Raw genomic sequence first — 27,861 nt, forward strand, 5'->3', positions numbered from 1 at the left:
AATTGATACTCCCATAGCCCTTTTGAAAAAGTGTTTTTGGAGGAAATTGAGTTGTACGCCCTCAGGACCTACAACCTGGTTTTTTGTTCTTTTTTGTTTTTTGTTTTGTTTGTTTTTTAGTTCTGAAGCATGTTTAGATTTTTCTGTACTTGTATAGGCCTGATTGTTCATGTGGCTTAGCTAAGGTTTCCTAACGCATCTTCTAGTAGCTGTCATTGGTTTGTAAAATAAAATTTGGGCTGTCAAAATGCACATTTTTTGGTTGTTAATCTTAATTATTTTTGACCCTTGTGAAGTCTTTTCGGGGAAGATTAGGTAGGCAAACTTTGAAAATATTTTCACTGCAATGAGAGTCAGCCGTAGATCCTATTGCACATTACAATGATCAAGCTAAACACCCAGGTCATACACCCAGTAGAAAAAGCAGTTTTCCAGAAGCTGCTGGAGTTCAGATTTACCAAATTGATGTTTAATACATCTTTTTCATGGAGAATGGCAATAGAAACAATAAGGAACATTTGCTTGAAATGCCTAGTCCACTTCTGATACAGTGTTTGGAGCCTTCCATGTTTGTCGTTAGATACTAAACATGCTGCCATTGGAGTCCTATGTTAACAAGGGCATTCGGGTGGGGTTTGTTGAATTCTTTTTGTCTTTTGAAATGATAAGGGGTATCTTGATTTTAATGATTGAAGTAGGCCAGTTTATTGGAGAATATGCCTGTATTTTGCCATATGACCTTGGGACCTTTTGCAGTATGAAACAAGTATGAAAGTTTATCTTTGAAGAACATGGGCACCTTGTAATATGTTACAGGCTGAGACACAAGGATAAAAGAAGGCATAGCTCTCCCCTTAACTTTAGTCTTGCTGTAGAACCTCAAAAAAAAGCCAACAATGGGGGTAATTGTTTTTAACTCGATGGCAGTGGTGTAAGCTGAGAGAACCACCTGGGTTTATTTCCTAGTATTGGAGAGGTGAATAAGTATCAACAGCCAAGCCTTGGATTCCAACGAGGGGGTGTAGGACCTTGAAGTATTACTCTTTTTCAGAATTCAGTGAATGTTACGATGTGTCAGGCACTGTGTTAAGGGTCATTATATAGAAATGTGAAGATATTTTCTGTAGGAAGAGATGGTTGATTATACTGTGCTATAGAAAAATAGCTTAAGATGGTGTTTTGTCTTAAAAAAATAAGTTTGTGCTGGTTGGGGAAGAGGAAATGAAGTTCCTTTTTGCTGGTGTTGAGTTTGAGATGTCCAATGGGCCGTTAGAAATCCGGGAAGGCCCTTGAGCTCATTAGTCCAGTTTTGGGAAACACTGATGTGTATGGGTAAGGTGGGAGTTGAGGGTATCACCCAGGGTGACAACAGCCTTTCAGGGGCAGAAGGGAACCCCACAAAGGCGACGAGGGAGGGAGCTGGCAGGCTGGTGAATAGGAAGGAGCAGAGAGTTTGAATTTCAAGGAAGAGGAAAGAAAATGGAGAGGTAGGAGAACCAGGAAAGGAGCCTCAGAGGGGAGGTGTGCTCGGGAGCAGGTGGGCTCACTCAGGGTGAATGTTGGAAGAGACAGTTGCAGGCCTCACTGTTTCAGAGAGCTGCAAATTGCATGATGTTGGTAGTGTGGATTCCGTCTAAGGGTAAAGAGAGCAGGAAGAGAAGGGAGAGAAACTGTTCAGAGAGATGAGGCCTAAGAGACAGGCTGGTCCTAGAACCGACCTTTTTGCTAAAATACTCTAGACTTGGGGATCAGAATAACAATAGGAATATGGATGACACTTGAATGGGAGTCTCAGCTCTTGTTTACTGCCTGTTGACCTTGGATGAATTACTTAACCTTTAAACTTGGATTTTCACCTGCAGAGTGGAGATGTTATAGATGTCATAGGAGTAATGGACATACAGTACCTGATGTAGGAAGTACTCCCACGTTAATGCTTTTATTTTTTAGTAGATGCTATGCTTTGAAAGGTTTAGAGGCACAGTTTGATTTCCTCTGACCACCAGTTGGAAGGGAGGATTCATCTTCTTCAGGGTGAGCAGCCAGGGAATTGGTTGGATTCGCGCAGAAAGGAATAGGAGGCACCTAGAGTGCGGAGTTGACAGCACCTCAGAAGGGAGATGCCCGGAGGACATGGCCAGCACATGGGACGATAGTGGTGGCCATGCATTTGAGAACGTTCACAGCATATATTTGGTGGAGGGAGAAAAATGTCAAGGGGAATTTAATAGATTTCATGTGATAGGAGGCAGAGAATCTTTTTTCAACTTAAAGGTTCAAAATTTGAACTACGTATTTACAGAATTCATGATTAGAAAGAATGGGCCCCTGTCAAATGAAACCTCTAAGCTTACTTGGAGATATAAGTTCTAGTCTTCGAAAATTAATCGATTATACTAAACTGTGTTATAAATTTAGTCAAGCAATAACGAATCTCTACGTGAGGCAAGAATAGTGGAAGGGGAAATTCCTAAGGCCTAAGATCACTGCCAATGACGGTAGGTTTTTAAAAATGCAACACTATGGTTTATGTTTCCTGGCCTGACTCATATCTTTCACAGGTTTATCCTGAACATTTAGGGGTGGAATGTAAGTTTGGCTCTTCAGCTGTCTAAGAGTTTAAGGAAAGGAATGAGTGAGTGTCCTTGAGTGCTAGGTATATTCTGGATACAGTAACTTTTTAAAAAAAACTGAGACAGAGTTTTGCTCTTGTCACCCAGGCTGGAGTGTAGTGGCATGGTCTCGGCTCATTGCAACCTCCTCTTCCTGGCTTCAAGCAGTTCTGCCTCAGCTTCCCGGGTAATTGGGATTACAGGCACCTGCCACCACACCCAGCTAATTTTTGTATTTTTTTTTTAGTAAATACGGGGTTTTACCATGTTGGCCAGGCTGTTCACAAACTCCTAACCTCAAGTGATCTGCCTGCCTTGGCCTCCCAAAGTACTGGGATTACAGGTGTGAGCCACTGTGCCCAGCCCTGGACTCAGTAACTCTTAATGTTGAAAACAAAGCAGCATGATTCTTTACATCTCCCTCTCCTCCCCACTTCTCTAAAGGATTAGAGAGGATCATGATTGAGGCTGTCCTGCAGGATATCTACATTCTAGACTGGAGGGGATCACATAGCCCAGTTTGTCCAGGGCAGACTGACTTCGTACCTGATTTCCCAGTAGACATTTTAACAGTGACTCTTTTTGGGCTCAGTAGTCATACTGTTTTGGATGATAAAGTACATGGTTGCCTTATCTAAAGGAGATGTTGGAATAAGCCCACCTAAGCCTGGAAGTGATTTCTTGCTCTCTTGAATACATCACAGACATACACACTCATCAGAGGGGTCTGTTGGAATGGTAACTGTGGGTAACCAAAAATGTCTTGTTTAAAGCAAACGCCTCCTGTCCTTTCTGTAAATTGTGTGTAGCACCTACCTAATAGATGGGAGATTTCATGAGCTATTTGTACGCCTAGCACCATGGCTGACACTTAGTAACTTGTAGTAGTTAGTATTTACCAATACTGCAGATATTGGTAGTATTACCAATAAAACATATCTCAAGGCCAGATGGTGTGTTTTTCCAGAATAAAACTTAATTGCTTGCTAGTAACCCTTTATAAAAGAAAATAGGCAGATGTGCTTTTACATTGTGACAACATGGAAAGTAAGTGGGTTGCGTTCGAAAGGGTTAAATAATTGAGCAACTCTAAAACCTTTTTTCTTCTTCCTAGGTCTTAGTGGTGCAATGGCTAGTATAAGCGTGCGTTCGAGTACCCCAGGCTCTCCTACACATGTAAGCAGTGGATCGAATGCTAGTCGAAGGAGAAATGGACTCCATGATGTCGATTTGAACACTTTCATATCAGAAGAAATGGCACTCCACTTGGACAATGGTGGAACTAGAAAGCGTACCTCAGCCCAGTGTGGCGATGTCATTACAGACTCACCAACCCATAAACGCAACAGAATGATCTAAACTGCAAACATTTTCACACCCACCATGCTGCTTGAAAGCCACTTGATCCTCAACATATACTATAATTGCAAAGGAAACATGAGGCCATCTTCCCTTGTTCACTGTTTAAGACAAGTGAATTCTATAGTGGTTGCCATAAAAGGAAGTTGTAGGTATTTACAGTAGATGCCTCTTGTAACTATGGCTTTCTTAAAACTATAATCCTAGCAGAGGACATCAGATATTGTGTAGTTGTTAGCAAGATCATCATAGGCAAACATATATCCGTTCCAAGGCTAAAAGTGACCTTAACTGTATTTATTCTCAAAGGGAAAGGAAATATCAGATGTTTATTTGGTTATAGAAGGCTTTTTTTTTTTTTTTTTTTTTTTTTGGTCCATTTCCTGCTGTGTTGAGTATTTTGCTTCAACAGTATTGCCAGGTTCCTAAAATTGTCTAAAAACATGATTTGGCTTCCATTTTTGCAGCTGCACTGTACCATGCACCTGGTTTCTAAATAGTAACAGTGTGCAACTCTAATTATTGGACTGTGCCCTGTTTTTAGTTTTCAAAGCAGTTTCTAATTCCGGTGATTGTGTGATGTAAAGAGGTGCTATGATGGTCATGCAATTAATACTTAATATTGAATCAATGCACAGAGCTTTATTGGATTCACTTTGTGTGTGTTAGTGCTCTAAAGTAGCAATATTATTATTAAACTGCCCCAGATTAACCCTGTAGGCCTGAAGTACTCAGTTTTAAGACAAAACACTACTTCCTATGTGGGGTACTTGACTTACGGTAAATGTAAACATGTAGACTGCATTTGAGGTGACCTAAAGTCGAGACGTTATGAACTTTGAGAATGGGCTTCCCTTTTGGTTCATTATTAGTGAGAGGGAGAGGGAGATGGATAGTGGGGTAGGTTTTCTAGTCTTTCATTTTACATTTTTCATGGAGGCCCTGCTTAGTGCAGTTTCCATTGGAGTGGGCAGAAGATGATAAAGCTCTCTTTTATCTACTAATAATGTGATTGCAACTTGAAATAGCAAAACCCAACTCTCCCTGTCCCTCCAATCCCTCTCCTAAAAAGTTCAGTTTGGAATCTCATTCTGGAAAAGATGGAATCGCATGGAGATTCTCAAGCTGTTAGGTAGACCTAAATAAAAGTTCTCAATAGATTCCTCTTTTGAGTAAATATAAGACCTCTTGTAGCTACAATGTTTTAGAGCATGTTTCATCTTCATTTTTAATATCCTGAACTGAATGATAGTGTTTTTTTTAGATGAAGAACTGATGTCAGCCTGCCAGGTACTGTAATTTATTCTATCATATTATATTATATATCAAGTAGGACAGTGAAAAATGTTTCCTTGCAAACTTGTAGTCCAGTATCAGTTACTTCCTATTTTTATCCTTAAAAGACCATTGCAAATCAGTGTAAGGGTTTTTCCAGTAATTACTCACAGCACTTTTGTTAAAGTTTGCAATTTCTTCAGCCATTTAATAATATCTTTCTGTGAAGAAACTCTGCTAAGTTAACCATAAATACTCATTCATTGACTGGGTGGGATGTGAATGGAATGTTAGAAATGCGTGAATTGAAGTTCTTTATTGATTGTAGATGTAGCCCTTATTTAAAAAAGTGAATTCCATACTAAAACTAGGAATGAAAGTGAGATATTTCTAAATTTTTGCAAAAGTGGATCATCTTTTGTTTGACTATAATAGCAGGAAGAATTATAGCAACCTGTCATTTTACCTGAAACAGACAAGCCTATGTGTTATGAATACTTTCAAGCTTCCCTTTGGAATATACAAGACATGCATTTGGAGTTACCTTTGTTTTTCTATCGTTGTAAATTTAGATTCTGGAATTGGGGTTTGGTGGTACGATGTGTTGCTCACAAGTGGCCAGAACTCCTATTCCTAAAAGGATATTGAGATCGAGGAACACATATTTAATTCCCCTTTATGCCTTGGTTCTCGTTCCTCTTTCCAAGTTGGATAACAATTTTTTCGTTATTTTGTTTAAGTTGGTGCTCTGAAGCTTAACTCTCAGTACCCTTTACTCTGAATTGTCAAATTTTGATAAAACGTGCCATTTTCTTTGGTAAGAGAAAGCAGGTCTTAATGTCTGCCAGAACACAATTTATATGCCTTAATGGCTTCATTAAACTTTTACAAAACCTTAGCATTTGTTCCTTTTTTCCATTGCATTTACTCTCAAATGCACCTGATGCATTTGCCACCCAGTTGCAACTTTTCCCTACTCTGTCCCATTGCTCCCTTCTGTTCTCCCACACACAGAATAAACAAGCTCACTTGTAGGAGGGTAATGATTTCTCTTAGGAAAACTTAACTTCTGACAGCTAAGTTTTTGAAGTGTTTGCCTGGGCTAGTTTAGATGCTGAAGAAAGAATGGAAGATTGCATACCTGTGTGGTACTTTAAGAACAAGTTGACATTTTCAGTTTCTTTAACAGTTCAGGCTGGATTTAAAGACTAAATACTGTAGTTTGGGGGAACAGAACCTCTCTTCATCTTAAGCCAGATTCTCTGATTCTTTTAGAGATTCATAGTTCATTATTTCTGCTCCTGTTGCCCTTACTTGGCATGGGTGGGTTGAGGTTCATCCTTAGACTGCAGCGTTCTGAGCATGGCTGAAGTATTACAATGTTTAATATTTTATAGAGCAAACCTACTGGAAAGCATTTGGCTGAATCTAAAGACCTGCAGTCAAATTCTTCAATGTGGTTTACCCAACTGGAGTAGTGATACACACCTTAATCATAAAATGAATAAAAACAAAAAAACCATGGGGCTTGTCTGCAGTTTTGTTTTGGTCATCACATCTGAATAACTTTTTGATGCAATCAAATGAGGTTTTGGCTTTTAAAAAAGAATTAGCTTCCTAAGTGTTTTTATCTAAGGGCTACTGGAACTAAAACTTGAATAATTGTGGCTTTGGGCCTGAAGACTGCCATTCAGCAGTGGAAACTGGGCTAAGTTCCTATAGTGAGAGGGACGGCCAACGTCGACCCAGAGGGCTAGTCAACCTCAGAGGCCAGTGCAAGACGCCAAGAGATGATTTTGAAATGGGGCCATTTCAGAAAATTATGAACAGAATGATTAAATTTTTGGCCTGGCTGCTACCTCTAGTGGTGACTACGTTAGCAGATTAATCTCATTGCGTTTTACTTCACATAGTATGTTATAACCTGGTACTTCATTCAGTAGATTCATGACTGAGGTATCTAGTTAATGTTGAGGATGGGCATCGTCAGAGATACATTCTGGAGTTTTGGAATGAAGTGACCAGAGAGGTTCTTCCATAGGAACCCCTTGTTTAAAGTTACAAGTGTTTATAGTACCTGCTACCCCTTCTTGAAAGCTGTCAGCTTTGATGGTTCAGATGACCTTACCCCATATGGCCGGCTTCTAGGCTCCCCGTGGAATATTTGAGATGTGTGATGTTTTAGTGGGGACAGTATTTAAGAGAGGAGCAGGCCTGAGCACCCAGGCTGGCAGTCAGACCAAGTGTTGTACCTGTTGGATTTGATGGGGCGAGATCCAGGGTTTTACTTCCTGCAGACCCTTTGTGAAGTTCAGTAGACAGTAGCCTGTGACGTGGCAAGTCAAGTTTTCAATGGCCCTTCATTTTCTTTGTACTGATTTGGTACTTTAAAAAAGAATTAAAACAGCAGAAATCAAGCCATACAACAGCTTATAGTATATACAGGTCTTCTTTTTTTTTTTTTTTTTTTTTTTTTTTTTTTTTTTTTGATGGAGTTTCGCTCTCGTTGCCCAAGCTGGAATGCAATGAATGGCACGATCTCAGCTCCCTGCAGCCTCCGCCTCCCGGGTTCAAGTGATTCTCCTGCCTCAGCCTCCTGAGTAGCTGGGATTACAGGTGTGTTCCACCACGCCAGCTAATTTTTTGTGTGTTTTAGTAGAGAAATGGGGTTCCACCATGTTGGCCTGGCTGGTCTCAAACTTCTGACCTCAGGTTATCTGCCCACCTTGGCCTCCCAAAGTGCTGCGATTATAGGCGTGAGCTACCATGCCCAGCCTATACAGGTCTTTTATACATTAGAATTAATATGGCGACATCTTTTTGTTGTTGTTAAGATGAGTCTCTGTTGCTCAGGCTGGAGTGCAGTGACACGATCTTGGCTCACTGCAACCTCTGCCTCCCAGGTTCAAGCAATTCTTACGCCTTAGTGTCCTGAGTGGCTGGTATTACAGGTGCCCACCATTAAGCCCGGCTAATTTTTGTATTTTTGTTAGATACAGGGTTTGAAATACGGTGAAGTCTTATGACAGAATAGTATTTTCTTGTACAGGTGAACTTTTTTATTTGTACAGTTTCCAGGGTTTTGTTTTTTGTTTTTTGTTTTCTGTTTTCTTTTGAGACAGGGTCTCTTGCCCAGGCTGGAGTGCTGTGGTGCAATCCCGGCTCACTGCAGCCTCCGCTACCCAGGTTCAAGTGCCTCCTTCCTGGGACTTACATGTGTGGCACTATGTACGGCTAATTTTTTTTTTTTTTTTTTTTTTTTTTTTTAGTAGAGACGGAGTTTCACCTTGTTGGCCAGGCTAGTCTTGAATTCCTGACCCTTAAGTGATTCACCTGTCTTGGCCTCCCCAAGTGCTGGTATTACAGGCATGAGACACTGTGCCTGGTCTTTTTTTATTTTTATTTTTTTTCCTTCTCTAGATGGAGTCTTGCTCTGTCACCCAAACTGTAGGGCAGTGACACGATCTCAGCTCACTGCAACCTCCACCTCCCAGGTTCAAGCAGTTCTCCTGCCCCAGCTTCCCCAGTAGTTGGGACTCCAGGCACACACCACCATGCCTGGCTAATTTTTGTACTTTTTAGTAGAGATGGGGTTTTGCCACGTTGCTCAGGCTAGTCTTGAACACCTTACCTTGTGATCTACCCACCACGGCCTCCCAAAGTGCTAGGATTGCGGTTGTGAGCCACTGCACCCAACCTAATATTTAAGTATCTCTGTGACAAAATTTTGCAGATGAACTAGCTGGGTCAAAGGAATTCCTCTATAAAATACTGATGGGTTCTGCCATCAGAAAGTAAGAGTACCTGTCCCCTTGCATTTTAGCCAGTGTTAAGTTATCTATACTTCCTTTGGCAGAAGTGACCTTTCAGTTTTAATATGCTTTTTGCCCACTCATGAAGGACAACTTTTTGCTTGATATTATGTGGGTTTGAATGCCGACTCTACTTACCAGGTATGGGAACCTAGGTAACTGCCTCTCTGGGCTCAGTTTCATCATCTGTGAAATAAATAGAAAAAATGTGTACGTTAGTGACTTGTATTTCTTGGAAGTTGGATACATTCACATCTGCATTTATAATTCTCCCATCAGCAGAGCCCTGGAGAATTCCAAAATATGGCTGATAGTTTATCTAACATGCCATTGAAAAATTAGCCACCCCCCCCCCCCCCGCTTCTTTTTGAGACAGGGTTTTACTCTTGCCTAGGCTGAGGTGCAGTGGCGTGATCATAGCTCGCTGCAGCCTCGTTAGGTAACCACTAACAAAGTAGTTAGAAAAGTCATGTTATCCTGTCCCTGAGACTGAAATTTTTCAACAAAAAAGAAAAAAAAAATATCTGGAGGAGAAATTAAAACTTTCAATGAGGGCCGAGCATGGTGGCTCATGCCTGTAATCCCAGCACTTTGGGAGGCCGAGGCGGGCGGATCACCTGAGGTGGGGAGTTAACCTGACCAACATGGAGAAACCCAGTCTCTACTAAAAATACAGAATTAGCTGAGCGTGGTGACATATGCCTGTAATCCCAGCGACTCAGGTGGCTGAGGCAGGAGAATCGAACCCAGGAGGCGAAGGTTGCGCTGAGCCGAGACCGCGCCGCTGCACTCCAGCCTGGGCAACCATCGAAACTCCATCAAAAAAAAAAAAAAAAATTCCAATGAATTGAGGAGTGACTGAAACTGGACTGGCCAGGAGCTGATGATCTGAGCATTGCTGAAGCTGGGTTCATGATTCTAGTCACTCTGCTTTTGTATATCTTCTGAAAATTTCTTTGATGAAAAAAAGTCTCCGCCCAGCACAGTGGTTCATAGGAGACAGGAGACCAGTGAGAAGGATATTGCAGCTGCAGGGGCAAGTGAGGTCTAACCTCACTTGTGACTGTGTGGAGAGGCTAGAAGAGAAGGATGGATTCAAGTATGCTTGGCTGTATTCTATATTATTTCAGCATCTCATTTCAAATCCCCATCCATGTTCTCTCTTCTCCCTTCACTTCAAGTGCTTTTCCTGTCCCGCTTTGCGCTTTAGTCTAGGTGCCATGGGAACTTTTTTTATTTTTTTGAGACAGAGTGTGGCTGTATCACCCAGGCTGGAGTGCAGTGGCACGATCTGGGCTCACTGCAGCCTCCACTTCCTGGGTTCAAGCAATTCTCCTGCCTCAGCCTCCCAAGTAGCTGGAATTACAGGCGTGTGCCACGACACCCAGCTATTTTTTGTATTTTTAGTAGAGACAGAGTTTCATTATGTTGGCCAGGCTAGTCTCAAACTCCTGACCTCAAATGTTCCAGCCACCTAGACCTCCCAAAGTGCTGGCATTACAGGTGTGAGCCACCATGCCCAGCCAGGCATGGGAACTTGTAAGAGTTTTCAATAGGCCGTGGCCTGATCTTAAAAGTCCCCTCTAGGAGGCCAAGATGGGAGGATCCCTTGAGGCCAGGAGTTCAAGACCAACCTGGGTAACATAGGGAGACCCTCTCTTAAAAAAAAATTAGCCAAGTGTGGTGCATGTTTGTAGTCCCAGTTACTCAGGAGTCTGAGGAAAACAGATCCCTTGAGTCCAGGAGTCTGAGGCTGCAGTGAGCTATGATCATGCCACTGCACTCCAGCCTGGGCAACAGAGTGAGACCCTCTCTTTAAAAATAACTAGTTAATTAATTAAAATACAAGTCTCGGCCAGGCGTGGTGGCTCACACCTGTAATCCCAGCACTTTCGGAGGCCGAGGCGGGCAGATCACGAGGGCAGGAGTTCGAGACAAGGCAGACTAATATGTTGAAACCCCTTCTCTACTAAAAATTTAAAAATTAGCTGGATATGGTGGCTCATGCCTGTAATCCCAGCTACTCAGGAGGCTGAGGGAGGAGAATCGCTTGAACCCAGGAGGTGGAGGTTGCATTGAGCCAAGATCGCAACACTGTACTCCAGCCTGGGCAACAGCGACACTTCGTCTCAGAAAAAAAAAAAAAGGATTGGCCCGGCACAGTGGTTCACACCTGTAGTCCCAGTGCTTCGGGAGGCCAAGGAGGGTGGATCACTTGAGGTCAGGAGTTCGAGACCAGCATGCCAACAGGGTGAAACCCCATATCTACTAAAAATACAAAAAATAGCTGGGGCTGGTGGCGAGCACCTATAATCCCAGCTACTGAAGAGGCTGAGGCAGGAGAATTGCTTGAACTCAGGAGGCAGAGGTTGCAGTGAGCAGAGATGTCACCATTGCACTTCAGCCTGGGCAACAAGAGCCAAACTCCATCTCAAAAATAACAAAAGTCTTCTCTAGCCTAGCTAATGCACAAAACACAGTTTGGAGTGGGCTACCTGTAAAAAGAAGACCAGCTAGGAAGCACTGCGGCATTCCAAGTACTTTATAACCTTTTTTTTTTTTTTTTTTTTTTTTTTTGAGACAGAGACTCACTCTCACTTCAGGCTGGAGTGCAATGGCGCAGTCTCTGCTCACTGCAACCTCTGTTGCCTGGGTTCAAGAGATTCTTCTGCCTCAGCCTCTCAAGTAGTTGGGACAACAGGAGTGTGTCACCACACCCAGCTAATTTTTGTATTTTTGTAGAGATGAGGCGTCACCATGTTGGCCATGCTGGTCTCGAACTCCTGACCTCAAGTGATCCACCCAACTTGGCCTCCTGAAGTGTTGGGATTAAAGGCATAAGCCACTGTGCTTGGCAGCATTCTTCTCAAAGCAAGTCTGTAAATGGGGATTGTTCTCTTTATTTTGGAAACAAATAATCTGAGACCAGGGAGTTTGACAGCGGTACCCAGGGTCACACAGCAATTCCCTGCAGTGTTGCCAGATAAAATAAAATATGGCATGGAACATACTTACACTAAAAAAATTGTTTATCTGAAATTCATATTTAACTTGATGACCTGTAGTTTTGTTTTTTGGGTTTTTTTGAGATGGAGTATCGCTCTGTCACCCAGGCTGGAGTGCAATGGTGCGATCTTAGCTTACTGCAACCTCTGCCTCCCACATTCAAGTGGTTCTCCTGCCTCAGCCTCCCCAGTAGCTGGGATTACAGGTACCCACCACCGTGCCTGACTAATTTTTGTATTTTAGTAGAGACGGGGCTTCACCATGTTGGCCAATCTGGTAAACTGACCTCAGGTGATCCACCCACTTCAGCCTCCCAAAGTGCTGGCATTACAGGTGTGAGCCACCACGCCTGGCCAGAATTTTTTTTTTTTTCTTTCTTTTTTTTTGAGACGGAGTCTTGCTCTGTCGCCAGGCTGGAGTGCAGTGGCGCAATCTCGGCTCACTGCAACCTCCACCTCCTGGGTTCAAGCGATTCTTCTGCCTCAGCCTCCTGAGTAGCTGGGACGACAGGCACGTGCCACCACGCCCGGCTATTTGTTGTATTTTTAGTAGTGACGGGTTTCACCATGTTGGCCAGGATGGTCTCCATCTCTTGACCTTGTGATCCACCCACCTCGGCCTTCCAAAGTGCTGGTATTACAGGCGTGAACGACCACACCCAACTTTTTTTTTTTTTTTTTTTTTTTTAAGACAGGACCTTGATGTGTTGCCCAGGCTGGAGTGCAGTGGCACAATCATAGCTTACTGCAGCCTCGAACCCTTGGGCTCAAGCAATTCTGCCTCTGCCACAGGCACACACCAACACGCCCAGTCAGTTTTCTCTTTTTTGTAGAGATGGGGTCTTGGCTATGTTGCCCATGCTGGTCTCTAACTCCTGGCCTCAAGTGGTCCTCCCACCTGGGACTCCCAAAATTTTGGGATTGCAGTCATGAGCCACCATGCCCAGCCCACAATAAATATTGATTTAATAAATAAATGGGCCCAGGGAGGAGTTTCTAATGGGACTAGAATTGACCTGTAAAAATCATCGAAAACTAAAACACAAAAGAATCCCACAAAAACAAAAATCATATTGGAGGGAAATAATGTAAGGAATGACTCCAGAATGTGACAGTGAGTAAATCAAAGCATTCATTATTGAAAATACTATATTTTTAGACAAATATGTTTGATTTCTCAGGAAAAGCAAAAAGGGTTTGTGGCAAGCCATAACAAATACTGTCATTAAAGCAAAATTAGTACAGGTCTTAAATTCCAGAGGTTACAAAGCAGCCTGGCTGAGGTCATTCATGCTTAATTATTGTGCCTAATAATTACCTTGACTAATTAGAGCAAAGGTTTTGGAGTATGTTTCTATTCCCAGACACTGAGTCACCAGTGACCCAGAATAAATCATTTTGCTCTATTTGTGTCTTGTATCATCCACATGAAAGCACCCTCAGCCAACCCCTTGGGGAAATTGCAGACTTCATTAATTAATATTTGGACAACAGTATAATTTGCATATGCCAGAGCTATAGAAACATGGCATCAGGATGTTTTGTAAGTTGGGTTTATTTATTTAATTATTCAACTACACTTCAGGTGCTGTTAACATTATTAAGCTCTACTCTGAGCCAGGCCATGAGCTGGGAACTAGAAGTGCAGCTGTGAATAAGGGAAATCAGCTCCTGCCCTCGTGGAGCTTCCAGTCTAGCAAAGGAGACAGATGCTAAGTAAGTAAACCAGATACAATCATTACAAATCATGAGTGGCAAGAGGAAAGCAAATAGAAATCTGTGATAGAGGCTAGGGGAAGTGGCCCGTTTTTCTTTATTTTTATTTCTTTTTTTTTTTTTTAGACGGAGTCTTGTCACCCAGGCTGGAGTGCAGTGGCATGATCTGCACTCACTGCAACCTCGGACCTCAGCCTCCCAGGTTCAAGCCATTCTCCTGCCTTAGACTGCAGCTAGGATTACAGGTGTGCACCACTATGCCGGGCTAATTGTTGTATTTTTAGTAGAGATGGGGTTTCACCATGTTGGTCAGGCTGGTCTGGAATCCCTGACCTCCCAAAGTACTGGGATTATGGGCATAAGCCACTGAGCCTGAACTGGAGGGATCTTCTTTTGATGACATGGTCTTAAGAGGCTTCTTAGGAGAGGATCCCCACCCTAAGACCTGGAGGATGGGAAGGAACAAGCCAGTTTCACAGAGGGGAAGGGCATGTTAGGCAGAAGGAGCAGCGAGGACAAAAGCTGAGGTGAGGAAGAGGTTTTCATTTGGGGGAACTATAGGAGTCAGTGTAGCTACAGCATAGTAGCTGATCACATGAGGAAGGAGGAGTGAGGTCAGACCCAGATTACTCAGGGACTCGAAGGAGTTTAAGAGTTAGCTAGCCGGGGCCGGGCGCGGTGGCTCAAGCCTGTAATCCCAGCACTTTGGGAGGCCGAGGCGGGTGGATCACGAGGTTGAGAGATCGAGACCATCCTGGTCAACATGGTGAAACCCCGTCTCTACTAAAAAAAATACAAGGAAAATTAGCTGGGCATGGTGGCGTGTGCCTGTAGTCCCGGCTACTCAGGAGGCTGAGGCAGGAGAATTGCCTGAACCCAGGAGGCGGAGGTTGCGGTGAGCCGAGATCGCGCCATTGCACTCCAACCTGGGCAACAAGAGCGAAACTCCGTCTCAAAAAAAAAAAAAAAAAAAAAAAAAACAGAGTTAGCTAGCCGGGCGCGGTGGCTCAAGCCTGTAATCCCAGCACTTTGGGAGGCTGAGGCGGGTGGATCATGAGGTCGAGAGATCGAGACCATCCTGGTCAACATGGTGAAACCCCGTCTCTACTAAAAATACAAAAAAATTAGCTGGGCATGGTGGCACGTGCCTGTAATCCCAGCTACTCGGGAGGCTGAGGCAGGAGAATTGCCTGAACCCAGGAGGCGGAGGTTGCGGTGAGCCGAGATCGCGCCATCGCACTCCAGCCTGGGTAACAAGAGCGAAACTCCGTCTCAAAGAAAAAAAGAGATTTAGCTAAACGCTGTTCCTGGTCTCCTCCTTGGCATGTAGCTGGACTACATGTCCCAACATCCCTTGCTGTTGAGGATGGGCATGTGACTGGATTTTGGCCAAAAGAATGCAAGGAGAGGCAAGGACAGCTGCTTTCAGACCTTGCTAGTGACTACCTCCTGGGCCAACCTCTTTGCTTCTGCATTTTACTCATCTTGATGGAGAAAGCAGAGCCAGGAGCTAGCAGGAGCCTGGATCCCTGGATCAGGTATTGGAAGAGAGCCACCTGCCCATCAAGAATACCAATTTTGCCGGGCGCGGTGGCTCAAGCCTGTAATCCCAGCACTTTGGGAGGCCGAGGCGGGTGGATCATGAGGTCAAGAAATCGAGACCATCCTGGTCAACATGGTGAAACCCCGTCTCTACTAAAAAAATACTAAAAAAAATTAGCTGGGCATGGTGGCGTGTGCCTGTAATCCCAGCTACTCAGGAGGCTGAGGCAGGAGAATTGCCTGAACCCAGGAGGCGGAGGTGGCGGTGAGCCGAGATTGCGCCATTGCACTCCAGCCTGGGCAGCAAGAGCGAAACTCCGTCTAAAAAAAAAACAAAAAAAACAAAAAAAACAATTTTGGACTTTACATGAGCAAGAAATAAATTTATATTGTGTTAGGCCACTGAGATTTGCGGGTTTCTTTGTTTTTCTTTTTGTTTTTTTGTAATCCTTTTGAGGGTTTCTTTGTTATAGTGACTAGTGTTCTCTTAAGTAATACAGAACCATTATACAAAGTCCACCTTAAAGAGCTGAGCTGAGGGCCGGGCATGGTGGCTCATTCTTGTAATTCCAGCACTTCCGGAGGCCGAGGTTTGCAGATTACGAGGTCAAGAGCATCCTGGCCAACATAGTGAAACCCCGTTTCAACTAAAAATCCAAAAAAATTAGCTGGGCGTAGTGGCACGTACCTGTAATCCCAGCTACTCAGGACGCTAAGGCAGGAGAATCACTTGAACCAGGCAGTCGGAGTTGCGGTGAGCTGAGATCATGCCACTGCACTCGAGCCTAGTAACAGAGTGAAAGTCTAGCTCAAAAAAAAAGAAAGAACAATAGGGGGGCTTCTTCTCACCCCTCCTACCAGCTTCTAGTTTCACCCCAGGAGAATAGTAAGGAGAGGGAATGTGATTTCCAGCTAAAATTCAGGACACGCAGTTATCTTTGAATTTCAGATAAACAGCCACTTGTTTTTTAGTGTAAGTCCCACACAATATTTTATCTCTTAAAAAAATATTCATACTAAAAACATTGTTTTTCTGAAATTCACATTTCGGTGGGAATCCTGTCGTTTCATTTGCTGGATTTGTCCATCCTAACTGGGTAGTGGGCATGGTGTCTGCAGATGGAGTTGGTGCCCATGGAAAGCATGAAAGGAAGCAAAACTGAATGGGCAAGAGCAGTGCATGGACGTGAGGAGCACAGACTTCCTGGGTTTGAATCCTGCTCTAAAATCGACTCACTGCGTCATCTTGGATAAGTTATTGACCTCAGTGTCTTCATCCTTAAAATGGGGACAATGATAATACCTGTTTCATAGGGCTGTCTCGAGAAGTCAGTTAATTGTGCCAGGGACAGTGGCTCACGCCTGTAATCCCAGCACTTGGGGAGGCTGAGGCGGGTGGATCACCTGAGGTCAGGAGTTTGAGACCAGCCTGGCCAATATGGTGAAATCCTGCCTCTACTAAAAATACAAAAATTAGCCAGGTCTGGTGGCGCACACCTGTAGTCTCAGCTACTTGGGAGGGCTACTTGGGAGGCTGAGCCAGGGGAATCGCTTAAATCCGGGAGGTGCTGAGAGCTGAGATTGTGCCACTGCACTACAGCCGACAGAGCAAAACTCCATCTCAACAACAACAAAAAAGTCAGTGAACTGATATTTGTCAAGCTCCCAAGCATCGTGTAAGTGCCTGCAGGAGCTGATGGTGCTACGTTTATCCCCTTGCTCACCTGAGCTCACTTGCAGCTGCAAAAGACGTGGTTTCCAGTTCACTCAGCACTTCCGGTTTTAGGAGCCTGAATCTCTCTGCTTCTCCACCTGAGGGTGCTCTCCAGCTTAACCAAACAGGCTCAGCCCGGAAATGTCAGGGGAGTTCCAGTCCCAAGGGCCACCTCAACCAGTCAGGCTAGGAGTGGTTTGGATAAATGCCCCAGGCTCCTCGCCCTCCACTGGGGCAGCACAACATACACAGTTGCCCTCAATAACCTGCACCTTTTGTTGGTCCTGGCCTTCTCACCCCCTTCACTCCCTCTGCCTCTGAGTGATTCCTGACATCACCTCCCAGGGCTGGAACTAGGACCAGGCAAGTGAATCATCAAGAGGGTAAAATGGGCTGAGTGCAGTGGCTCAGGCCTGTGATCTCAGCGCTTTGGGAGGCCAAGGTGAGAGGACTGCTTGAGGCCAGGAGTTCTAGACCAGCCTGAGCAACATAGCAAGACCCCATCTCTACAAAAAATAAGAAATATAGGCTGGGTGCGGTGGCTCATGCCTGTAATCCCAGTACTTTGGGAGGCCAAGGTGGGCGGATCAGCTGAGGTCAGGAGTTCAAGACCAGCATGGCCAACATGGAGAAACCCTGTCTCTACCAAAAATACAAAAAATTAGCCAGGTGTGACGGCACACTACAGCCTGGGTGACAGGGAGTGAGACCCTGTCTCAAAACAAAACCAAAAAATGTTTAAAATTTTGAAAAGTACTTCGCCGGGCGCGGTGGCTCAAGCCTGTAATCCCAGCACTTTGGGAGGCCGAGGCGGGTGGATCACGAGGTCGAGAGATCGAGACCATCCTGGTCAACATGGTGAAACCCCGTCTCTACTAAAAGTGCAAAAAATTAGCTGGGCATGGTGGCACGTGCCTGTAATCCCAGCTACTCAGGAGGCTGAGGCAGGAGAATTGCCTGAGCCCAGGAGGCGGAGGTTGCGGTGAGCCGAGATCGCGCCATTGCACTCCAGCCTGGGTAACAAGGGTGAAACTCCGTCTCAAAAAAAAAAAAAAAAAAAAAAAAAAAAAAAAAAAAAAATTTGAAAAGTACTTCAACTGATGAATGAATATACATAGATTGTATATCCACACAATGATTATTCAACTATAAGAAGGAACAAAGCATTGATGCATACTACAACTTGAAAGAGCCTTAAAAACATTATGATCAGCCTGGTGCAGGGGCTCATGCCTGTAATCCCAGCCCTTTGGGAGGCCGAGGCAGGAGGATCACTTGAGGTGAAGAGTTCAAGACCAGCCTGGCCAACATGGTGAAACTCCGTTTCTACAAAAAGTAAAATAAAACAAATCAGCCGGGTGTGGTGGTGCATTCCTGTAGTCCCAGCTACTCTGGAGGCTGAGGCAGGAGGATCTCTTGAGCTAGAGAGGTGGAGCTTGTGGTGAACCAAGAGTGCACCACCTCACTCCAACCTGGGTTACAGGAGAGAAACCCGGTCTCAAAACACCAAAACAAAGAACATTATGCACAGTGAAAGTCACATGTTACATGATCCCATTTATGTGAAACATCCAGAATAGAAGGTAAACCAATACACAGAAAAGCAGATTCTTGGTTGTCAGGGACTAGGGAGCGGGAGGAATGAGGAGTGACTGCTTTATCGACCCAGGGTTTCCTTTTCAGTGCTGAAAATGTCTTGGAACTAGATAGAGGTGGCATGGGTGTTGCACAGCATTGTGAATGTACTAAATGCCCCTACATTATTGACTTTAAAATGATTAATGGTTAATGGTTATATGAGTTTCACCTCAATACAAACGATTCATTTATTTACTTATTTATTAATCTTTAGAGTTGGAGTCCCCCTCTGTTGCCCAGGCTGGAGTGCAGTGGTTTCACCATAGCTGTAACCTCAAACTCCTGGGCTCAGGTGATCCTCCTGTCTCAACCTCCTGAGTAGCTGGGACTACACATGCACGTCGCCATGCCCAGCTAATTTTCTTTAATTTTTATAGAGAAGGGTGGGGGTTTCCATATGTTACTTAGGCTGGCCTCAAACTTCTGGTCTCAAGGGATCCTCCCACTTCAACCTCCCAAAAGAGGCCGGGATTGCAGGCATGAGCCACTGTGCCGTTCTGTGTGTGTGTGTGTGTGTGTGTGTCTTCTGTTCAGTCCTGTAAGCCATGTGCCCCTTAATTCCTAAACCACAAAAAGGACAATCTGTATTTATTTATTGAAGTCCTAGCCTATGTCAGACCCAGTGCTAGACACTCTATAGGGACTTTCTTGTCCAATCCCCTCAACTTTTACCTCTGCACCTCACCCGTTTACTTTTTCCTCACATGCTCACCACCAGCTGGCCTTAGGTTATACATACAGATTTGTTCATTGTTGTTTTTCCTCGTTAGAATGTAAACTTCGTGGGGGCAGGAATTTTGTCTATGTCATTTACTATCATCTCCTCAGTTCCTGGCATGGATTACGTGAAGGAATCTTGCCAGGTAGGCCTTAGCACCCCTATTTGACAGATCGGGGGATGCAGGCTCAGCGATTTGCCAACATCCTGTGATTATTAAGTAGCGGAGACTGAATTTAAACTTGGGGTCTCCTGGGGGCACAGCCCACACTGCAGGGAGCTTTCCCTTATCAGCTTCCTCTACATTGCTGGGATGAGTTCGAAAGTCTGAAAATTAAAGGCATATCAGCGATGACTCATCTCTTAGACAAAGAAGAGGCAAATTAGGGCCCAGAGCTGAGTCATCATTTCCACTTCCCACTATGCTGACTCATACAGACCTCTGGCTCTTGCTCTCCCAGAGCCTGTTGCTGGGAGAGCGGCCAGGCGCTCAACACAGTCCCTGGCTCCTTTCTTATCTGACCTTCCAGATTGCCCTATTGGCTGGACAGTCTGACCCACGCACAAGCATGGATGTGGGTCCAGGCCAGGACTCTCCAGAGAGCCCTGCAGATCTGGAGGCAAGACTCCAAGGCTGTTGCAAGATCAGAGCACTGGCAGCAGAAAGGCTCCTGCTTCGCAGGGGGCTCCTGCTAGGTTTTCTTTTCTTTTATTTATTTATTTATTTTTTTGTAAGACAGAGTCTTGCTCTGTTGTGCAGGCTGGAATGCAGTGGTACAGTCTCGGCTCACTACAACCTTCACCTCCCAGGTTCAAGAGACTCTCCTGCCTCAGCCTCCCAAGTAGCTGAGCTTACAGGCACCTGCCACCATGCCCAGCTAATTGTGTGTGTGTGGTTTTTTTTTTTTTTTTTTTGAGACGGAGTTTCGCTCTTGTTACCCAGGCTGGAGTGCAATGGCACGATCTTGGCTCACTGCCACCTCTGCCTCCTGGGTTCAGGCAATTCTCCTGCCTCAGCCTCCTGAGTAGCTGGGATTACAGGCACGCATCACCATGCCCAGCTAATTTTTTTATATTTTTAGTAGAGATGGGGTTTCACCATGTTGACCAGGATGGTCTCGATCTCTTGACCTCGTGATCCACCCGCCTCGGCCTCCCAAAGTGCTGGGATTACAGGCTTGAGCCACCGCGCCCGGCCTAATTTTTTGTGTTTTTAATAGAGACAGGTTTTCACCAGTTCGCCAGGCTGGTCTCAAACTCCCGACTTTGTAATCTACTGTATTGGCCTCCCAAAGTGCTGGCTTTACAAGCATGAGCCACTGCGACCAGCCAGGAGGTTTTCTTGGATGGATGGGCACCTGCAGTAAACTGCATGCATACCTGACTTATTTAAATTTTGAAAGAACTGTGGGCACACTTGATTAAATTTTGAAAGAGCACAAGCCTTGACATCAGAAAGAAGGGGGTTTGAAGCCCAGCTCTGCCCCTTATTAGCTGTGTGATCCTCGGCACACTACTACACCACTCTGTGCCTCAATGTCCATATCTGGAAAATGAGGTCACAATATTGTCTACTTGCTAGGGTTGGCAAGAGAAAGGCACAGGATATTTTGAGTGAGAGCTCTTTGCACAGCCTAAAGAAAGAAGAAACACACTCTAAAGTCCTAAAGGCAACTGAGGACTCAACCCCCATGGTAAAGACAGAATGGAGTGGAGTTGGAGGAAAACAATGTTCTGTATGCGGGGCCAGGCTGGCCAGGGAGTCAAAGGCTGAAGGTGGACAAATGGCTTAACCTCCAGCAGCTTCGCTTTCTCCGACTGCATAATGGTCATGCTAGACTCTGCCCTGTCTCACACAGAAGGAGAATATTCTACAGAAGGAAAAATGTTACTGACATCATGGTTGGGGATTTGGGAGTGGAGGGTATTAAAAATATCATCCAAGTAATACATGAATCTATGATTATTGTGAAAGATTTTAGCAATCTGGATTTTAGCAAAACGTGAAGTCCTCTTTCACTAGCTTCCACTATCTATAGTTTGGAGCACATCCTTACACACGCTCTCTCTCTCTCTCTCTCGCTCTCTCTCTCTCTCTCTCTCACTCCATTTATGTATGTATGTGCACAGGACTAATAGCTAACACTTACGTGGCATTTTGCTACATATCAGGCACTGCTCTAAGCACTTTACATGAATTCATTTATTTAATCTTCACAAAATCCCATAAGGCAAACTCTATTATTAGCTCTATTTTACAGAGGAGAAAACTCAGGCCCAGAGGGCTAAAGTAACTTCCCCAAAGTCACACAGCTTCAGAGAAAAAGAGCAGGGATTCAAATCCAGGGAACCTGGTTCCAGAGTCTATTCATAACCATTACATTCTACTGTCTCTCAAATACTCTCTTTTTTCCAAAAATGGGGTCATACCTTGTGCGTCTTTTGCATTTTACTTTTTGCATTTAATAAATCTTGGAGAATACCTTATGTCTGTCCATATTTCTCTACCTTTAATGGTGGCACAGTCCCATGTGGCATTCTACAGCACAAAGATGCTGTCATTGACATCCACTCTATTGCTAATGGACTGTTAGGGGACATCCACTGTTTTATTTTCACAAATATTCCTTTGTCAATTGTCACTTGTACATACATCCGTGGGCACACATGCATTGATTTCTAAGGATTTCTAGAAGTAAGGATTTCAATCTTTGAGAAATGCTGTCCGATTGACTTTCCAAAAGGATGCTTCAGTTTACTGTTGATCATCTGTGTGTGCGCGATCCCCATGCTCTAGCCAACACTGAATAGCGCTGTCACTTACAGCTACTCTGATGGGGGAGGTGAGAAAAAGAGAGGTCGTTTGGTATTTCACTTGGCACTTGGCATTTCCCAAAGAAGACCTCAAGCATCTTTTTTGTTTTTTCCAGACAGGGTCTCACTATGTTGCCCAGACTGGAGTGCAATGACACAATCACAGCTTACTGTGGCCTCTACTCACTAAGCTCCAGGGATCCTCCTGCCTCAGCCTCCCAAGCAGCTGGGACCACAGATGCATGCCACCATGCTCACTCGGCTAGTTTTAAATCCTTAAATTTTTTTTGTAGAGATGGTGTCTTGCTAATTTGCCCAGATTGATCTCAAACTCCTGACCTCAAGTGATCCACCCGCCTCGGCCTCCCAAAGTGCTGGCATTACAGGCCTCAACCAGCACTCCTGGCCTTCCCTAATGTTTCTGTTTTGTTTTGTTTTGTTTGTTTGTTTTTGAGATGGAGTTTCGCTCTTGTTGCCCAGGCTGGAGTGCAATGACGTAGGCTTGGCTCACTGCAATGTCCGCCTCCCCAGTTTCAAGTGATTCTCCTGCCTCAGCCTCCCGAGTAGCTGGGATTACAGGCATCTGCCACCACGCCTGGCTAATTTTGGTATTTTTAGTAGAGACGGGGTTTCACCATGTTGGCTAGGCTGGTCTCGAACTCCTGACCTCAGGTGATCCACCTGCCTCAGTCTCCCAAAGTGCTGGAATAACAGACATGAGTCACCGCACCCAGTCCTCTAATTTTTTTTTTCTTTTAAGACGGAGTTTCTGTCTTGTTGCCCAGGCTGGAGTGCAATGTCTCAATCTGGGCTCACCACAACCTCCACCTCCTGGGTTCAAGTGATTCTCCTGCCTCAACCTCCCAAATAACTGGGATTACAGACTCGCGCCACCATGCCCAGATAATGTTGTATTTTTAGTAGGGACTGGGTTTCTCCATGTTGATCAGGCTGGTCTCAAACTCCTGACCCTCAGGTGATCCACCCATCTCAGCCTCCCAAAGTGCTGGGATTACAGGCATGAGCCACCACGCCCAGCCCTGGCCCTCTAATGTTTATAATGACTATTTCTGTGTTGTCCTCTGGGAATGGCCTGTCAGAGCCTCTTAGGGTCACGCATAATGTTGCTTTCTCAGTGCACCCCAACTTGACCTTGTGGTGGCTGCTTATGTTCCAGCTGCCCAAATCCTCTCTTGCTTCTTGTGATAACACCTGATTTTCCACTTTTTCACCACTCTGTCGTGTAGCCAAATTCACAGCCTTTGACTAAATGAAGCCAACTCCATCTCCCAGGCCATGGTGATGGGGTTAGGGCTCCTGACTCCATTCAGGCCAACCAGGGCAGCAAGATTCTATTGCTTGACTTCTTTTGGAGCTCTCAGGCAGAGACTCTACCCTCCTTTGTATTGGGTTTGGTGACATGGAGAACCTGAAACTTCCAGGGGACTCCAAAGAGGAGCCAGAAAATGAAAACGGCACAGAGAAGATGAAGCTGAGAAATGCAGGGATTCTTTTTTTTTTTTTTTTGAGACGGAATCTTGCTCTGTCACCCAGGCTGGAGTGCAGTGGTGCCATCTCGGCTCACGGCAGCCTCCGCCTCCCAGGTCCAAGTCATTCTCCTGCCTCTGCCTACCACGTAGCTGGGATTACAGGCACCCACCACCACGCCCAGCTAATTTTGGTATTTTTAGTAGAGACAGGGTTTCACCATGTTGACCAGGCTGGTCTCAAACTCCTGACCTCAAGTGATCCTCCTGCCTTGGTCTCCCAAAGTGCTAGGATTACAGGCACGAGTCACTGTGCCTGGCCAAAATTCAGGGATTCTGAGTCTTGATGGTATCATTATCTGAGCCCCTGGATCCAGCCCTGTCCACAGTCTAACAACATCTGAACTTTCCCATTGTGTATGTGAATACATTTTTTTGTTTGTTTTTAAATGCGTTTTAAACTTTATCTTTATTAAGACAGAGTCTCAGCCAGGCGCTGTGACTCACGCCTGTAATCCTAGCACTTTGGGAGGCCAAGGTGGGTGGATCATCTGAGGTCAGGAGTTCAAGACCAGCCTGGCCATCGTGGTGAAACCCCACCTTAAAAAAAAAAAAAAAAAAAGACAGAGTCTCACTGTCACCAGGCTGGAGTGCAGTGGTGCCATCTCAGCTCACTGCAACCTCTGCCTCCGGGGCTTAAGCGATCCTCCCTCCTTAGCCTCCCAAAGAGCTGGGATTAGAGGTGTGAGCCCCTGTGCCCAGCCAAATGTGTTTTAAACAGCTTAGGTTGAGGTTGTTGGTTTGTTTTTTGTAATTTTTCCGTAATGCAATGAGTCCTATTTGATCCATATGCCCAGAGGAAAGAAAACAGATTCACATTCATCTAAACTTGGCTTTCAAGTCTGAAGACATGGGTTTACGTCTATCCCTGCTGATAAGTTATTTGGAGGGAGGCAAGGTAGGTATAGAAAAGATAGTGCTTAGGCATGGCGGCTGTGCCAATAGTCCCAGCTACTTAGGAGGCTGAGGTCAAAGGCTCCCTTGGGCCCAGGAGTTCAAGACCAGCCGGGGCAACATAACAAGTCCCCATCGCTACATTTTTTTTTTTTTTTTAAATTAGCCAAGCATGGCCGGGCATGGCGACTCATGCCTGTAATCCCAGCACTTTGGGAGGCTGAGGTGGGTGGATCATTTGAGGTCAGGAGTTCCGGACCAGCCTGGCCAACATGGTGAAAACCCATCTCTACTCAAAATACAAAAATTACCCAGGCATGGTGGTGGATGCCTGTAATCCCAGCTACTCAGGAGGCTGAGGCAGGAGAATCAGTTGAACCTGGGAGACAGAGGTTGCGGTGAGCCGAGATGGCACCACTGCACTCCAGCCTGGGTGAAAGAGCGAGACTCTGTCTCAAAAATAATAGTAATAAAATAACAGCCGGGTGTGGTGGTGCACCCCATTAATCCCAGCAATTTGAGAGGCCAAGGCAGGCAAATCACAAGGTCAACAGATCGAGACCATCCTGGCAAACATGGTAAAACCCTATCTCTACTAAAAATAGAAAAATTAGCCAGGCGCGGTGGCTCAAGCCTGTAATCCCAGCACTTTGGGAGGCCGAGGCGGGTGGATCATGAGGTCAAGAGATCGAGACCATCCTGGTCAACATGGTGAAACCCCGTCTCAACTAAAAATACAAAAAATTAGCTGGGCATGGTGGCGCGTGCCTGTAATCCCAGCTACTCAGGAGGCTGAGGCAGGAGAATTGCCGGAGCCCAGGAGGCGGAGGCTGCGGTGAGCCGAGATCACGTCATTGCACTCCAGCCTGGGTAACAAGAGCGAAACTCCATCTCAAAAAAAAAAAAAAAAAAAAATAGAAAAATTAGGTGGGCTTGGTGGCACACACCTGTAGTCCCAGCTACTCAAGAGGCTGAGCCAGAGAATTGCTTGAACCTGGGAGGTTGAAGTTACAGTGAGCTGAGATTGCACAGCTGCACTCTAGCTTGGCAACAGAGCAAGACTCTGTCTCAAAAAAAGAAAAAAAAAAAGAAAGTGCAAGTGTGGTGGTGGCTGCCTGTAGTCCTAGTTACTTGAGAGGCTGAGGCAGGAGTATTGCTTGACGCCAGGAGTTTGAGACTGCAGTGAGCTCTGATGGCACCACTACACTCCAGCCTGAGCGACAGAGTGAGTCCTTATCTCTAATACACACACACACAGACACACACACACACACACACACAAAATAACAAGGCCTGTCTTAGCAGATCCTTGGAGATTTTTTAATATAAGCAAACAGCATGGGAGGCAGAAATGAACAGACGTTCTCATTACTTTTGTTTGACTCAGGTTTTCTCAGTAGTTGGGGGTCGGCAGGGGGGTTGCTGTAAGTGGGCTGGTGGCTCTTTTTTGTGAAATGAACTGCAGCTGTCACTGGGAAAGGCTTTTACACCTTCTGTGAACAATTTCATTTGAATTCTGATTTTTCTTTTCCAAATAAAAATGAGTGCTCTTGAGATTAGTCAGAGGTCCCAGGCAGGGGGAGAGGAGGTGGATAAATGCTGATGATGCTGCTATTTCACCACACAGCAAGAGTAGGATAGTGGGAGAATGTAGTGGAAAGAGTCTCAGATGCTTACATTCAAACCCTGACTTCTACACTCATTAGCTGCACCTGCTTTTACGACTTCACACTTATTAGCTGCTCTAGTTTTTATGACTACCCCAAAACTCAGTCCTATAAAGCCACTATTTATTATGCATACAGTTGCAGTGGGTCAGGAATTCACACACAGAACATCCATGATGACAGCTTGTCTCTGCTCCTTTTTGTCTGGAACCTCAGCTGGAAAGCCAGGGACTGGATCATCTCAAGGCTCCTTCCCTCCCTCCGACCCATGTGAGAAAGAGGATGCTCCTGTAGGCGGGGCCTCAGTGCCCCCCACCTGGATCTCTTTGTGTGCTGGCGTGGGCTCCCTCACAGCATGGCAGCTGGGTTTCAAGGCCAAGCATCTAGGGCCTGGCGCAGTGGCTCACGTCTGTAATCCCACCACTTTGGGAGGCTGAGGCAGGCAGAACACTGGAGGTCAGGAGTTCAAGATAAGCCTGGCCAACTCCGTGATACCCCGTCTCTACTAGAAATGCAAAAATTAACTGGGTGTGTTGGCGAGCACCTGTAATCCCAGCTACCGGAGGGACTGAGGTAGGAGAATTGCTTGAACCCAGGAGACTGAGGTTGCAGTGAGCTGAAATTGTGCTATTGCACTCCAGCCTGGGTGACAGAATGAGACTTCATCTCAAAAAACAAAAAACGAGAGAGAGAGAGAGAGAGAGAGAGACAGAGGTGGAAGTCAAATCATCTTTCATGAATTAGTTTGCGATATCATTTCTCCCATATTCTGTTCACTGTGGCAGTCACAAGGTCCTAACCAACTTCAAATGCAGAATAAACAGAGTCTGCTTCTTGATAATGAGGAACGAGGCTTTGGAAACGCATATGGGACCATAATTTTTTTTTTTTTTTTTTTTTTTGAGACAAGGCCTGGCTCTGTCACTCACGCTGGAGTGCAGTGGCTCTCAGCTCATTGCAAACTCTGCCTCCTGGGCTCAAGTCATCCTCCCACCTCAGCCTCCCAAGTAGCTGGGACTACAGACAAGTGCCACCACACCTAGCTTTTTTCTTTTAAGACAGAGTCTTGCTCTGTTAGGCAGGCTGGAGTACAGCGATCGCTCTCAGCTGACTGCAATCTCTGCCTCCTGAATTCAAGCAATTCTCCTGCCTCAGCCACCCGAGTAGCTGGGACTACAGGTGTGCACTATCATACCCAGCTAATTTTTGTATTTATAATAGAGACAGGTTTTTACCATGTTGGCCAGGATGGTCTCAATCTGTTGACCTCGTGATCCACCTACCTCAGCCTCCCAAAGTGCTGGGATTACAGGTATGAGCCACCACATCCAGTTGTTTGGCTTTTTTTTTTGTATTTGTTGTTGAGACCAGGTTTTGCCATTTTGCTCAAGCTGGTCTCACACTCCTGAGCTAAAGTGATCCTTCCACCTTGGCCTCCCAAACTGATGGAATTACAGGTGTGAGCCACCATGCCCAGCCCTTTCTTTCTTTATACCCGTATTCTATAAGCTTTTTTCCCCCCATTTTTATTTATTTATTTATTTTTTT

The 27,861-nt window shown here is 45.1% G+C and overlaps 1 protein-coding gene across 1 annotated transcript in view; it reads left to right on the forward strand.

The window, feature by feature from the left end:
* HAPSTR1 (HUWE1 associated protein modifying stress responses) overlaps window positions 1–6,768 on the forward strand; it is a 31,595-nt gene extending 24,827 nt beyond the window's left edge. Inside the window, exon 4 of the mRNA XM_039478039.2 lies at window positions 3,727–6,768. Coding sequence (XP_039333973.2) covers window positions 3,727–3,971 — 245 coding nt within the window. The 3' untranslated portion in view covers window positions 3,972–6,768. The remainder of the gene's footprint in view (window positions 1–3,726) is intronic.
* Window positions 6,769–27,861: the final 21,093 nt, after the last annotated feature.

Source organism: Saimiri boliviensis, chromosome 12 (assembly GCF_048565385.1).
Source record: "Saimiri boliviensis isolate mSaiBol1 chromosome 12, mSaiBol1.pri, whole genome shotgun sequence".
Taxonomy (NCBI): Eukaryota; Metazoa; Chordata; class Mammalia; order Primates; family Cebidae; genus Saimiri; species Saimiri boliviensis.